Here is a 16,343-nt window from a genome sequence, read left to right on the forward strand (position 1 = left end):
AGTGTGGTTCATGGACCCCTTGGAGTCCCAGAAAACTCTCCAAGTTGTCCCAGAGGCCAATACTGTTTTCGTAACAATACCAAGGCATTAGCTGCATGTTACAGTATGACATTTGCACTGAGGATGCAAATGAAATAGTGGGTTAAAACTGCTAGTCCCCTAGCATGAATCAAAGCAACCTAACTCTAGCAGGAGTCACTGTATTCTTCACCACCACACACTTACAGTAAAACAAAAAATTCAGTTTCAATTAAGAAATTCCCTGATGAATCAATAAAAATAATTAATTTTATTAAATAATGACTTCTAAGTACACATATTTTTACTATTTGGCATGATGAACCAGGAAGCACTTCTGCTGCTTCTTGTACCTAAGTATAATAGCTGTTTCAAGGAAAATGACTGGTGCTTTTGCTTGGGGTGTGAGCTGAAATTTTTCAAGCTTTTTGCATAGAACACCAATTTTATTTGAAAGAATAAGAGACAAAATACCATTATTCATACTGCAATATTTGGCAAATGAGCCTGTCACTTCAAGAAAAACAACTAACAGTACTGGTTAAAACAATACAATTTGAACTTTCAAAGGAAAATTAGAATTTTGAAAAACTTCTATTTCCAGAAAAATGCATGAAAAGATTTTTCTGATAAGATTAGTGGTGAAATTAATGAATGTGAATTTTTGATACTGTATGATAAAATGTGCCAGCATAAGGAAGATCTACATAACTCAGCAAAACAATATAATCTAAAAGACCAATGCTGTTACAAAATCATGCATGGAGTAAAAGATTCATTCAAAGTCCAAATTGGACCGATGCATTTTAACGTAAAAGTACTGAAAGTTCATTGATATGGTTTCAGATGCTACACTGAGCCTAACCTTTAAGAAACTACCACGTGTGAAATTTGGTGGAGTATCAAAGAAGAATATTCACAATTATATGAAAAGGCTGTAAGATACTTCTCTCTTTTTCAACTACATATCAATATTAGGCCAACTTTTCTTCGTATACTTCAATCAGAACATACCACAACAGTTTGAATGCAAAAGCAGATAAGAGAGAGTCCAGCTATCTTCTATTAAACTACACCTTAAAGATATTTGCAAAAATATAAAACAATGCCACTCTTCTCAGTAAATTATTTTTAAGAAATATAGTTATTTTTCATAAAAATTAGCTTTTATGTTAATATGTAGTGGGTTTAATATTATAACTTTGAAATGAATTAATAAAAATTGTTTCAATTACTCAGGTTTAATTTGTAACGCAATAAGTATTAATAGGTATAAGTCACATAAACAAAAGATTTTTAGAGTCCTCAATACATTTTAAGAGTCCGGAGGTTGAAAAGTTTGAGAACTGCAGTTCCTCATTCTTTCAATAAATACTTACTCTTTCAAGTACTAAACTTTGCCAAGTGTTGTTGACAATTGTTGTTGCCTACCTATAGCATTTATTGATTTCCTATTCCATGCCACTCCTAACACTACATATTTTCTTTCTAATCTCAACAAAATCAGAAGTTAAGTAATATCATCCATTTTCTTTTGTACAAATAAGGAAACTAATCCCTTTCATTTTTACTGAAGATTTACTTTCATTCCTTTTTTTAAACTAGTCTTTTTATTGAAAAAGCAATGCATACACGTGGTTAAAAGAAATCTACAGTACAAAGTATACAGTTCAAATTTAAAAATGAGCCCCCATCCCATATCCTTCATTTCCCACTGCATAGTCAACTTCTGTTAACACTGTATTAAACATCCTCCCAAATTGGAGCAAATGTATACCTTCCTCAGTTTTACTCTGTCACTCTTAATAGTTCCAGAGATGTTAACCTTGTTAAGCCAACCAACAATTCAAGTAATATGGAGACACTATGCTAAAAGTCTCTAAATCAGTGACCCCAATTCTCCCACTATAATGCAGAGTAAATCAGACTTAAGTTTACGTCCTGAGAGGTATTTTCACTTAACACTCAGCTTCGCTTATCTCTTTATTGAGATAAGAAGATGCTACTAAAAATGGGACTAAATTCGCCACCCAAAGTGTTGTGAAATGAGCATTCCAAATTATAGGAGAAATTTCTTCAATTTGCGCAAACACATTTCACTCCCAGATTCCTATTGTTCTGCTATTATCCTACCATCTCTTATTCCACTGAATCATACTGCAATCTACAGGTGTGTGTTAATGCATGTATAAATGTATGGATGGGTGGATGTTAAAGGCTATTTTCAACTTTGGGGTTGTACACTAATACTGAAATAAAAATCATCTCTATTCAAAGAATATGAGCTATTTTGATAGAGCAAGGTTCCACCACAAACCTAAATCTAACACACATCGTTAAAGCTCCAGTATGTTTTCACTAATTCCACACAGGAGGATTACAGATGTCCTGCTAGCTACCATTTCCTGGTAAGCAATCTGAATGGCTTCCAGGAAATTGCTAATGACCTTCATTTTACTTAAAATCTAGGCTGCAATTAGTAATAGTTTTTCTTCTCCATGCTGGTTATAATGTTTATTTTCATCACAGCAATCAGGAAGAAAAAAGTAAAATGTCTTGTTTTTGAATTATATCAAAATGTATTCTCTTTTATTTCGATATGTCACCAAATAGACTAATACATATTTAATGTAATCATAATTGTGCAAGAATACTTGGGATCTTTTTTTACTTCTAACCAATTTTGCCTCCTTTCCCACTCTAGGCTGTAGCTATTGCTAAAATTAGCCTTTTAAAAATGGAATCAATAGGAATATTTTATAATTGGTGACTATTTTTACACATAAGAACATTTTATAATTGAAATTTTTGAAACCAGATATGATTTTAAAGTAAAGTTTTACATTTTTAATTATAATAATTAACTACTAAAAAAGAAGTTTCAGATTCTTATTCAATGAATTTAAAATGTGATTGTGTGGTCAATGTAATAATAACCAAGTACAGTTTTAGCCAGTGTTATATTTATAACCAGAACCTGTTATTAAACTTCAGTATTTTCTTTTATGTAAACATTGATTTCACTAATTAGATCCAACTGATCTTTTCCTCAACATATCGATTTCTTTTAATCCCAACAGTTAACAATGATTCTAATGTATCATAATACTTTAGACCTTAATCATATAGTAATAATTTTTGCCAGTAGATTTTGTCTGAATTTTAATTAAGAAGACCTTGTGTCTCCAACCCCAATTGGGAGGAGGTTTTAATTGCTTGTATGTATATCACACAGACTTAAAAAGAAGTAAAAGATGTTTATAACAGAGTACAAAGGAGAGCTTTGAAATGTCTACATTCATGCAAAGTGGTATAATTAAAAAACTATGGGTGTTGCTGTGTCATAATGCATATATATTTATAAAACTAGCTGTGGTGTGCATTTATTGTTAGTAAAAGGAGCTCACGGGCTCCCCAATAACAACTCACTATTGATTACAAGACAACAGAAAAACTATCTGAAAGGGGCTAAACATGCTATTTGGGGGGAATATTAAGTTTCCACCTTAGTAATTTACCATGTGATTTAGAGCAGTAACTTTTCTGGATATTGAGGTCCCTATATGAAAATAAGAAGTTGGACTACATAATATGCAAAGCTCCTTCAGCTCTAATTTTTTGAGATTCTATGATTCTAGATATTACTCTGAAGTTCTACGATTACACAGATTTATAGAGAAAATAGTGACACTCTACTATGTTATTTCATACAAAGAAAGTGAAAATAATAGAAAAAAGAAAGAAAATAATATCTGTGCTCTCAATCTCTTTCACAAGCTGGTCTCCAGATTAATACAGCATTTGTCTTAGAAATAACAATTTAAAATTTTCAACATACATGAAATCTAAATATTGATAGATTACCATTTCAACCCTTTTTCATAATGAGACAGCAAGAATCACTAGGTATGTGACCTTTGCTGATTTTATTGGAGTTGAAAAGTGGCAGATGATTCGTCTCTAAACGCTTCCAGATTTTTTTTAAAGCTCCCTCCGATAAAGAAATTGCCGTAAATTTGTAAATGGAAATTCAAGAAAACTCATTTATAAATGAATATGTAAAATGTATAGTCATAGCTCTTGAAAACCCACTCCTAGTCATTCTGTGATTGCCTACAACAGAAAACACAAGTAACCGTGAATTACTATTCCTAAAAACCAGAGTATTCTGTAGAAAGAACCATGTATAGAATAAGAAATCAGAATACTTACATAGAATTTAGGCCCTTACTCTAAAAGTGAACAAACTAGGAGACAGAATGGCATTTCAGATAGTAACCTGTGACACAGAACACTAATTCTATGGGAATGCTGTTAGATCCACTCTGACCCTTTGGTGATAACAGCACTGCTTAAGTTACTTCAAGAATAGCCTACACTATTTGATCTTCAAAGATGTATCATGCACTGAAAAAAAAACCATGACTTTTGTGTTCCTGTGATCCAAAGATTTATGTTTGCAATCAAAACTAAAAATAAAACCAGGCTTTCAGTAGCACATAGTAGCAACATTATAATAAATTCACATTTTTAATTCAGTATTTGCACCAAGCACAACTGTAATACGCTTGTACTATTTGATGTTACGCAGTTCCTAATTTTACTTCTCTTAGTAACAACTCTAATGAAGTAACAGGGAGTAATGCTTAAAGTCTTTAATAGTAAAGGATGGCACTAACATTTACGCTCAAGAACAAACCTCTCAGATATTTTAGTTGAATAACTATAATAAGTAATTGTGTTTCAACAGTGGCTTTGGAAAACATTGGGAATCATTTGTAGAACTCTCCATTTAAAAGCATTTGTTTAATCACTTTTTTTCCTATCAGAAAGAGACCATCATCTTTCTAAGCTGCAGGAGAGCACACCTACAAGCACATCTACTTTAGTCCTTAAATGTAAATATTGAAATGGTTACTCATAAGTGACCAAGGAAGGAAAGCACTATTTTCCCTATTTGGTTCATATCACATTATTTTTTTGTCTCTCTCATCATCTGTGTGTTTGACAAACACGAGCACAAACAGTTTGTGCTAACTCAAACAACCAACATTACCGTTTCTCTGGCACACTGCCCAGGGAGGTGCCTTCACACCAAGGAGGAGATGCCAGCCATAGCATAGAGGGGCATGTGTGCAAAACAGGGAGCTTGGCTAAGATTCTCTTATATAAACCACAGAAGGCTAGATCCATCCATGGAGACAGAAGATGAATCCTAATGCTCTAGATGTCATTTAGTATGTCACCATTGCATTTAGAAATGTTTCGTAACCATACCATCCTGGCATCCTCACTCCTTTGGTACAACTCACATACAAACGGGTTATTGACCCTACCAGTACTTGTGTTTTATCTTGTACGCTTCTACCATATCAGTCCCCACTCTCTCTCATTAGGGAATGGATCAAAATAAACACTACTATAGAGAGAAACTGTATTACCTACACCCACTCCTGCTTTGCTGTACTGCCTTATATAGAAAAGGGTAAAAGAGGAACTCTTTTCGTTGGTTGTGAGTTGTGGGAGGGAGGAACAGCCCAGAGTCTACTTTCCCCTTGTCCCCACTGCAGAATTCTAAGCCTCTGAAGAATTTGAGAACCACTCTGTATTGTATTAAACAGAGGCTCTAGAGACGAGGATTCAAACCTTACCTCCACAACTTTCTAAGTGACCCAAACAAGCCACTTGACTTCTCTCAGTGTCATTTTACTTATATGTAAAATGAATATAATAATATTTTCCTCACTGGGTTGTTATAAGGGTCAAATAAAATAATGTAGATGGTTTAGTACTTTGTTTCCTTTGTAAACAATAAATCATCTTACAAAAGTACTTACTATACTACTTATTGACAGGAAATAGATAATATTTTGAGAATCAGTCTCATAATTAAGAAAATATAGTAAACACTAGTTAATTTTGAAGGAATCTTGGCGGTCATGAAGATAACATTCCACCAGAGTAGGAATACCCTCTACAACATCTCTGTTTAAAATTTTCCACAGCCAAATTTCCACTGATTTTATCTTAATTCACCCATTCATTCAACAAATATTTATCAAATACTTAACCATATTCGAGGCACTCTTAAAGCAGTCCAATATATCAATGTCAGATAGTCATTGTTTCTAAGTTCTTTTGTACATTGAGAACAATTTTCCTATTACCTTAATCCCCTTAAATAACACAAATAATATCCTCTTCTATTCAATAAAACTTCAACCACCTAACATGTATTAGGCCAAACTGCCCTAGGTCTTTAATTAGAATTCATATTAAATGTTCAAGACTCTTCACCATTCTAGCCACTCTTGATAAATTCTAATTGACAACAGATCCCTTAAAAATATAGTATCCATGGGGCTGGCCAGGTGGCGTAGTGGTTAAGTTCATGCACTCTTCTTTGGGGGCCCATGGTTCACAGGTTCAGATCCCGGGGGCAGACCTATGCACCACTCATTAAGCCTTGCTGTGGTGGTGTCCCATATACAAAATAGAGGAGGATTGGCACAGATGTTAGTTTGGCCACAGTCTTCCCCAAGCAAAGAGAGGAAGATTGGCAACAGATGTTAGCTCAGGGCCAATCTTCCTCACCAAAAAAAAAAAAAAAAAGGAACCCCAATTAGAACACAGATGTAACTTCAGATGTAACCAGACCAAGGCAAAGGTCTAACAATTTTACACTATATTTCATTTAAGTTCTTAATAATAAAGTTATTTAGCAGTACTTGTAATAATGTTAACCTGATTTAAACATTGCTTTGAGATTACTGCTATTACATTTATGCCATTTACAGCACTCTATCCTCAATTAATGCTGCTACTGGAAAGAAGGCTACCTATGGAAACATGGTGGGGGGGTTAGGGATGAATTTTCTCTTAAAAAATATTAGACAAGACTCAGATACAGACCCACTGAAAATCTATGCTTCAGTGTTTCTCAAACTTCATCAATATTCCAACTCCTATTGAGGGGTTTCAGAAATATTGCTTTATTTCATTTAGATAATAAGACTTTTATTTGAAAGCACTGTTTTTTTCTTAAAGTAAAATCTAAAAAGGAGATTATTAATGTACTCTTTCTTGATATGTGGTAATATTAAGCTCACTGGGTTGAAGATTCGTTTTTCAATACTGCTCCTATCCATTCTACTGGCCACACTTTAATTCTCCCTCTGGCACCTAACCCACCACATTGAATTTTCCAGTGGTATGATAGAGGCTATGTTTCTTCTTTTTCTCAGCTTCATTATACTCTTAAATCCAAAAGAAGACGTACTGTTAAGAATGATATATAAACTTAAGATCAGTTAGAAAATAACAAAAATATTGACGATTTAGAAAATAATTACTCTGAGAATTCTAAAAGCTCAAATGTATGGGGTTGCATAAAGCTATTTCTACAAACATATTCATGGCCAAAAATGTCTTTATTATTAAATTAAAAAATGTTTAAAATGAATTATTTAATTTAGGAAGTTAGAGGGTATCAGAAATAAAACAAAAGAAAAAGTATAAGGAAAACAAGGAAGGGAGAAATAGTAAAGGTAAAAGCAAGGTTAGTTGTTGGGATACTGAAAAGCAGTAGAACTGACAAATAAATCTAAAAACTGGATCCTTATTGGGGAGTGGGAAGGAGAAATAAACAGAAAGAACACTGGCAAGTAAAACTGAGGGACAAAAAGGGAAGAATATAAATATGCAAAATTTAAAATGAAATATGTAACAGCAAATGAACAGAAAATAAAATAAGCAATACTGTATTTTAAATCAATACTAACGTATTTGAAAACCCCAGTGAAATATGCAATTTTCCAGGATATTGTTTTCCTGGCAAAACTGACTTAAAGAGAAATAGAAAATGTAACAAAAAAAACCCAGTTATTTCCAAGGAACTCTCTAGGCATAGACTTTTATGAGTATATTCTTTGGGATTTTCAAGGAATAAGTAATTCCCATATTATCTCTTCAATATTTTACATAGCCTAGAAAAGGAGAAAAAGCTTTACAATTCAACTATGAACTCTGGTACTAAAAATTAATAAAAACAGTACAAATAAAGAAAAACACAAACTAATCTCATTTATGATTACAGATGCAAAAATAACTGTAATATGAGCAAATAAGTTATGCAGTAGATTAAAAAAGGACTACACCATGACTAATGAGGGTTTATTTCATCAGCAAATTTGAAAAACAAAAACCAATAAGATATACCACAAAATAAAATGCAATTTCTCATAGAAACTCCTAAGAAACTATAACTAGAATTTTTTTTAATGATAAAGAATATCTTAAATCAATAGTAAACATAATACTTAATGGTGAAATATTGAAAACAATTCCATAAATTAAAAACTACACAAAATACCTGCAATCAGCTGTATTACTTAATATTATTCTTGACATTCTAGACAGTGTAACAAGAGAAGGGGTGAAAAAAAAGAGATATAAAACTGCCAAAAGAGAGGAGAAAACATATCAGCTAAAATATGACAGAACTAATAAGTCTAATCAAGATAGAAGTTATAAAAAGAACCAGGAAAATTCACTATCATCCATAAATATAGTAACAAAAAAAATAGAATGAAGAATATCCCATTCACAAGAGCAAGCAAAAATATTAAATATTATAGAAAAAACATTAAAGGAAATTTGCAGAATCTGTATTTAAAAAACAAAACATTGTTGAGGGACATAAAAGAATTGAATAAATGATTTTGAATGGAAAAATTCAGTACTATAAAGATGTCAGTTTACCCCATAGTTTTATATAAATGTAATATAATGTTGTAAAAAATCACTTTGGAATTTTAATTAACAACTTATAATAATATAAACTTTAGAGATGTATGCAAACACCCTAAGGAAAAATTATGAATGTAGTCTAGCAATACTTACTTCTCAAAGATACTATATAGCTACAGTGATTAGTGTAGCATAGCACTAATAGAAGTTTAGATTTAGAAAGATCAACGGAATAGAACCAAAAACTGAGAAATGGTTCCAAATATGTGATCAGTATGTAATAAAAGATGTTATTTCAATTCAGAAGGGAGAAGATGGATTATTTAATAAATAATACAGAAATATTTGGTTAACTGCTTGAGAAAAAAATTAAGCTGTTTCTCTGGTTGAAATTATACCTCAAAATATATTCAAGAGGAATTAAAGAGTTAAACGTATAAAAATATAGTCAAAGAATTGGAAGAAAATATAGCAGAATATTATCTAATCTCAAAGTGAGGGAAGCCTTTCTAAACAAACTTCCAACAGAAAGAAAGCATTAAAAAAGAGAGAGAAAGATTTAACAACAAAAGTATAAAATTAAAAAAATTACAAAACGTAACATATATGTTAGACAAAGGTTAATACCATTAAAATATGCATTAAGAGTCTTACGAAACCATAAAAACTAGACAAATCCTTTACAGGAAAAATGGGCAAACAACATAAATAGGCAATTCACAAAGGTAGAGGCAAATTAATGTAAAACTCTTCATTCTCAATAATAATCAAAGAAATTCAAATTAAATCAGCAATAATATGTTATTTTCCCCTATCAAACTGGTAAGAAATTTTTAAAGTAGTAATACTTGTTATTGAGGGCAACAGAATACTTGCAGATACTGCTGATGAAAGCACAAAATACTATACCCTTTCTGAAGGGTGGCAATGTGGCAATATGAATCAAAAGCCTTTTTAAAAAAGAACCCAGGAACTTCACTTTTTAGGAATATATCCTAAGAAAATAACCACTAATTAATAATGAAAAGTATTAAAAAGTTATCCATGTTCAAGGTTTTCTTTATAATGACAAACAATGAAAACAACTTAAATGTTGAATAAAAGACTCATTAAATTATGAGAACCTCACTTTATACAACATTTTCTGCAAATAAAAATATTTTAGAAGATGACCTCATCACGGGGAAATTCACAATATATCATTAAGTGGGAAAAATGGATTACAAAGAATAGTAAAAGGATGATTCTAATTTTAAGGAAAAAAATATAACATGTATATGCATAAATTAAAATGGAAAGGATATACAATACAGGTAGAATGAAAGGAAAATTTTATTTCTTTTGTATATATTTCTATACTTTTTACAATAAATACATACGAATTTTGTAATGAGGGAAAAATAATGAGGTATTAAAAATACACACTGTTTGAGATATAATATTAAATACTGATGACCTACAATAGTATGTGTTTCTTGGACATAGTATTTAGATCACTTTAAAATTTCATAATAATTATAAGTAATTTAGGTGGATAATAACTGGCCTGATCTCACTTAGACTAAAACTCTATGTTGGATTTTAGCAGTGGTTAAATCTATTGGAATACTACTTTAACTAAAGTTTTTTCATTTTTTTATTATGTTATTGGTATATTTTCTGTATAATGTTTATGGTGACACAATATTAGGATGTAAGAAGAGATAATTATGTAGAGTAAATCAAAATGAAAAATTAGTAAGAACCTCATCTTCTATGCCCAAAATGGAGGAACACACAAATGAAAGTTCACATATCACACACAGAATCCAGAAAAAAAAGTTAAAGTTGAAAAGCCTAATTTCGCATGTTTCACTTTTCAGATTCATACATTTTGACTATCTAAGACTAGTACAGTTTTTGCATTTTAAATTCATAATTAGACTTAAAAATAAAGTAAGATGGAAAGGGGGGTGGGATAACCCGAAGCATAAAAACTCGATGCTGAATCATAACATAATAAAATGTTAGCTTCCACATTACTAGGAGAAGGCAAGACCCCCATCATTCATGCTGGCAAAAGCTTGCCTTTGCATAAACCATTTCTGTTCTCACTGTTATAAAACCAATGACTTTGGAAAGGGAAGAAAACACAGAATGACGTGCAAAGTAGCACATACCATGTTATTGCAGCTGGATAAAGAATATGTCACTAATGACTTTCTTTCTACCCATCAGTTACAAGTTGAGTTTCTTTCTTTTTTCCAGAATAGCAAATGGCCTTTATGAGTACAAAACAGAAGCAGTGAAATTCAAAATAATATCCAATTTCCACTTGATTTGGATACTCTATTAGTTAATGGTATGAATTATTAATTATTCCTTAGGAAAGAGATGACTTCCTTTTCTCTTCATTTGAGTTGAACATAACATCCCTGAACACTAGGCAATTTTCTGTAATAAATCCAAAATAATATTTTCATCAGATAGTTATTGCCAAATGTTCCTCTTAAGTGAGATATTATCCATGACCAGTAGGAAGATTCACCTGCAGCTGTTTGATAAATTCAGAAAACTAATATTAATTAAGTTCCCAAATTGTTAGTGCAAGTCAGAGTGATGACTCTCTGTAAAGAACAATTTAGATAGAATTAATTAATGACCATGGATTCCATTCATGATACCAAAAACTAGTAATACAGTACTTCATCTCCATAAAAGAACCAACAAGAGAAAGGCAAGAAGTAAAACTTCTTGACTGATAGGGTAACTTAATTCTGTAATAAATTAGGATTGTCCACTTCTTTACAGGTTTCAAAGTAATAATATCAATCACATCTTCAAAAATAAAGATGCTCATCCTCATCAGGATCAGAGATCATGAAACATTAAATCCTCTGAAATCTGTTTGAGATTCATCAACCTGTGATCCTATGGTCATGTTAACAACAACCACAACTTACCCTCATGAGTGCTTTTGTAAGTGCCAGACACTGTTCTAAAAGCTTTACACATATTAACTTTCTTAATGAGCTTATGAGGTAAGTACTGTTATTATCCCCACTTTAGATCTGAGGAATTCAAGACAGAAAAGTTCAAGGACTTGTGCAAAGTCACTCATTTAATAAGTGCCAAGAGCCAGGATTTGAACAAGGTAAACAGGCCTCAGAATCCACCCATAAACCATGATGTGCAGCACATTCTATAAACTCCTTTTTTATAGGTGCTGCAGCTGGCCCTTTTTGATAAGAAACAATTCAAATTAATGATTTGGACTCATAAATTAAGCTATTAGTATGATTTCAAGAGGAAGGACTAAAATTATCTTTACTTAATTTGTTCTTCATCTTTTGACATAACACTTTTTTCTTTTTTCATACATTTTTCTTAAGTAAATTAATGAAGCAGCTTATCCTATAAGTTATATGTTTTATAGACTAATAAAAAGGTTAAAAATTTCATTCTGTAAACATTACAAAGAATAAAAGTTCAGGGACACACTATAGATTTACCCTCTCACATATAAACTAATATTAGAAGTAAGAATTTAATGTAAGGGTACAGAAGATCAGCAAATGTGTTGTAATACAAAATAACATCTATATATTGATATGTTTGAATTTTGTATATTGTACCTTTAATTTCTCCAAGAAGTTCACTGGTATTTAGTCTTTCCATTTTTTCCTTCCAATCTTTTGAAAGTAATTTTTCCATGCAGGAGGAATCTATTAAAATAAAAAAGTAAGTATTAAAATATTATATATACATTTTACAAGTATTAAAATATTACAAATCCAGAAGGCCAGTTTATGGAAAAAATCTCTCATTTAAAAATGATCAAAGCTATTTTTTGTTGTTGTTGTTTTAACCCTAGGATACAGACAATTATATTACTCTATTATAAAATACCACAACTAAATTTATTTTTACCAGAAGATTATTTAAACTATTCCCAGGAAAAAAAAATAATGCTTAATAATCTTATCTTGGCATTATAATAATAATTCCATTAATATTGATCAGCATTTATCATTTCTTATACTGAAATGACAGCAAAAAGGGCTCTTTCCTATGGGTTTAAGTTTAGATATTATTCCTTTTAATCCAGGTGATTTTTTTTTTAAGTCCAAGCAAAATTCATGTGCTATTCGAGGAAGAAGGACAAAGCTTCAAGGGAGAAGAGACCACTCACCCTGTAGCCACTTGGTCCTTAAAAAAGAAGTAAACATATGGCGGCTTTTGTAAAATACCCATTCAGAGAAAAATGCAGAGAAAATAAAGTCAAGATGTTCTCTGTCCTCCAGTAATGAAAACTGCTAAAACTTTTCTCTTACATAAAAAGAGATGCATATTCTTTTCAAGAAAATACTGACTTAAACACCATTTGCCCTACTGCATTTCTAAATAGCAGACTAGATTTTAGGGAGTAATTACACTTGTTGCTATAAAGATTCATAAAGGTTACAGAAATTTAAACGTTAGAATGTTCTAATAATTAGCAAATTTTTCTCAATGAGTTATATTTTCTCTCTACTCAGATGGATTTGCAACTGGAGCTACTGCTTACAACTATTTACACGTGTCTTTTAAGCCTCAAATCTTAAATAGGCTGTTTCCAAAAGGGAATACAGATTTAAATACTAAATCCTTAGTGCAAAACATACTCCCGTTAAACTTGAACATTCCAAGTGTCAAATTCTGATAACTTCTTTTTAAAATTATATTTAAAATAGTTACTCCAATTCCAAATGCCTTTCTTCTCCCATGTCAGTACCTATCTCTTTAGCATTTTCCCTTTCATTTTTTTCTCCAACTTCTAAATCCTCCTTGAATTTTTCAGAATGACAGTAAGGTCAAGATGGATCTAAAGGGTTTTAGAAACTAGATAAGCTTTAGAAAAAAGACAGTGAGCCTTGGGTAAGAGATGAGAAGACCACTGCATGGTTAGAAAGTATTGGTGAAAACAATTAACATTTGTCCATGACATGATCAATCAATCAAGGAATGGATGGAATCCAGATCAGTGTGTCTTGAAAGGGCTGATGAAGAACAACCATACTAGCTTGCTATCATGAAGCTCAAGTTCTTTCTAAATAGAAGTCAGCTTGATTCTATTAAGTGAAAGCTCCCTGCTCCTTCCCCTACTTCTTCCCCTCTTTCCTTCTCTTCTTTCCTACTAATTATTTTCTCAAGCTTCAACAAGTGATCTGCCACTGTGATTAAAAACTGGATTCTGAGTGACCTTCTGATAAGCCATATATGCATATGCATATGTTCAGTTTGTATTTAATTTCCAGAATGGTCTCTTGCTATTTTTATTTTAAATTCAGAAACAAGGTGTATACTTTATTCTATACATATTTTGTTTTTACATTAAAGTCATAAAAAGGTTAATACTAAGTTTGAGAATTAAGAAGCAAATCTTCAAAGCCATGCCTATCAGAGATTACTTTTTCTTAAATCAGGTTTAAATTTCTGAGACACATTGATATAACATCAGATCATGGATAAGAATAATCAACAAAATGTCTTCAATTTCCTAACCTATCCAATTCTGTTACGTTTTTTTACCCTTTCATAGGTATTATGACATTGCACTAAACTGATAATCACTGATATAAATGCTACAGCATAACTTGTTTGGTTAAAATTTGAGTTGAGAACACATAATGGTCAAAGACAAAAGCCCAATTTATGAGTAATGATCATAAATTCAGAGCAAGTTCATAAACTAGGATTAGATACACACTAAATGTAAAACAGGCTAAAATATGTCCCTTGTTTCTATAAATAGACTTGAAGTCTTTCAGAGCTCCAGGAAAAGAATGCTGAAACTTCGTGGGAGAAAAATAGAACTATATGGACAACAGGAACACATACTCCAACACAAACCAAAATGTGGACACAGTTTTATAAAAAAGCTACTCATTCATAAAATAGTTAATAACTTCAAAGCATTTCACATTCCTATTAGAAAATTAATCCTCACAATAATGCTGAGTTAATATAGCTATCTGAGTTCCCATTTCAGTAGAAAAAACTGAGGGAAAAAAATAAAGCAGCCTTTGCGTGTCTATATTTATAGCCCACAAAAATATTTAATAACAATCACTGATTGCCTTTATCTACAGGACAACAAAAGTCATTATATACAACCTTATCTACGTTTAATCTCTATTCTAGGAAATTCCAGGAAGATTCAAAACTCTGAGGAAATCTCTTGAAAAACTCTCAGCTTTCTCACCTAATTATCTGACTGTCAAACCTCCAAGAGCATAGCACCATCAGTACTAAGCACGCTTCCTACTGTAACCTAAAGGGAGTAAGGTGAGGGGGAAAAGACCAGAGGATGTAGACTGTTAACAAATACCACATAGACAGGCACTACCACCACCAAGAGGTTTCTGACTTGAAATGAGGAAATATGTAATAGATAAAGTTATAAATGAAAATTTATATTTTCAAATTTCCCATTCAAAACAATATCCAGGTAAAGGTGCAAAGTAAAAGTAAGTATTCATTCTCCTTGTGCCACATCCTTCAACTACATTAATAAGACACTAGCTTTACAAAGGCAGTTAATCAGATCAGACTTTGCCCTATTCTCATCACACACAAACGCAAAAACCAAAGAGGTCAAAATAAGGAAAGAAGCCCAGTTTGCATTACACACACGCAAAGAGTAAGACCATGCAGAGTGGCTTTAACTCAGTAGTCACAGAAGATTCCAAGTGGGAAAAAAAAACTAAACATCACCCAGATATTCTTGGATTATTTTACACAGATAAATATGTTTTACATGATTGACTTGAAAACAACTAATATAGTCATGGTGGTGCTACAGCCCTTAAAATAATGAGATAATATACAGTATTTTAGTATTCAAATTTTAGTATTTTGACTGAGTCATCATCAGCTAAAAAACAGGAGAGGAACTACACACCTTTTGGAAATTGAGACAGAGAACCACAATGTTATAGCATAAAAAATGTCACCATAATATATACATATTAAAAATGAGTGTAAGGCATAACACTTCAGTAAAAACATGGAAAATGCCAAAATTAATCTCTCTTACTTTGAAAGAATTAGTGTCTGTAAACCAATACATATTCAATGAAATGCAGGACTTTATTATTTTTACCTTGTCTAATTTTTGTAAATAATGTGATTAAAACAGAACTATCAAAAATCAAGAGCTGACTTCAGTTCTCACTTATGTTTTAATCAAAGGTGTAAAAGGTTTTGATATTTTATAAATTGATTGTAAATTGCATAGCTTTGTTTTTTTCTTTTCTTTGGCAAATTTAAGTTTTTCTCTTTCAATAAACTTTTTCTAGGGGCGGGCCTGGTGGTGCAACAGTTAAGTGCGCGCCCTCTGCTTTAGCAGCCTGGGGTTCGCTGGTTCAGATCCCGGGCACGCACAGATGCACCGCTTGTCAAGCCATGCTGTGGTGGCGTCCCATATAAAGTTGTGGAAGAGGGGCACGGATGTTAGCCCAGGGCCAGTCTTCCTCAGCAAAAAAGAGGAGGATTGGCATCGGATGTTAGCTCAGGGCTGATCTTCCTCACAATAAAAAAGAAAATTTTTCTAAAGA

At 32.0% G+C, this 16,343-nt stretch overlaps 1 protein-coding gene across 4 annotated transcripts in view; it reads right to left on the bottom strand.

Annotated features, from left to right (window-relative positions):
* SOX6 (SRY-box transcription factor 6) overlaps nt 1-16,343 on the bottom strand; it is a 573,709-nt gene that overhangs the window by 230,712 nt on the left and 326,654 nt on the right. For all 4 annotated transcript variants that reach the window (XM_058546045.1, XM_058546046.1, XM_058546047.1 and 1 more), the window contains one exon: nt 12,381-12,470. In XM_058546045.1, coding sequence (XP_058402028.1) covers nt 12,381-12,470 — 90 coding nt within the window. The remainder of the gene's footprint in view (nt 1-12,380; nt 12,471-16,343) is intronic.

Source organism: Diceros bicornis, chromosome 7 (assembly GCF_020826845.1).
Source record: "Diceros bicornis minor isolate mBicDic1 chromosome 7, mDicBic1.mat.cur, whole genome shotgun sequence".
Classification (NCBI taxonomy): domain Eukaryota; kingdom Metazoa; phylum Chordata; class Mammalia; order Perissodactyla; family Rhinocerotidae; genus Diceros; species Diceros bicornis.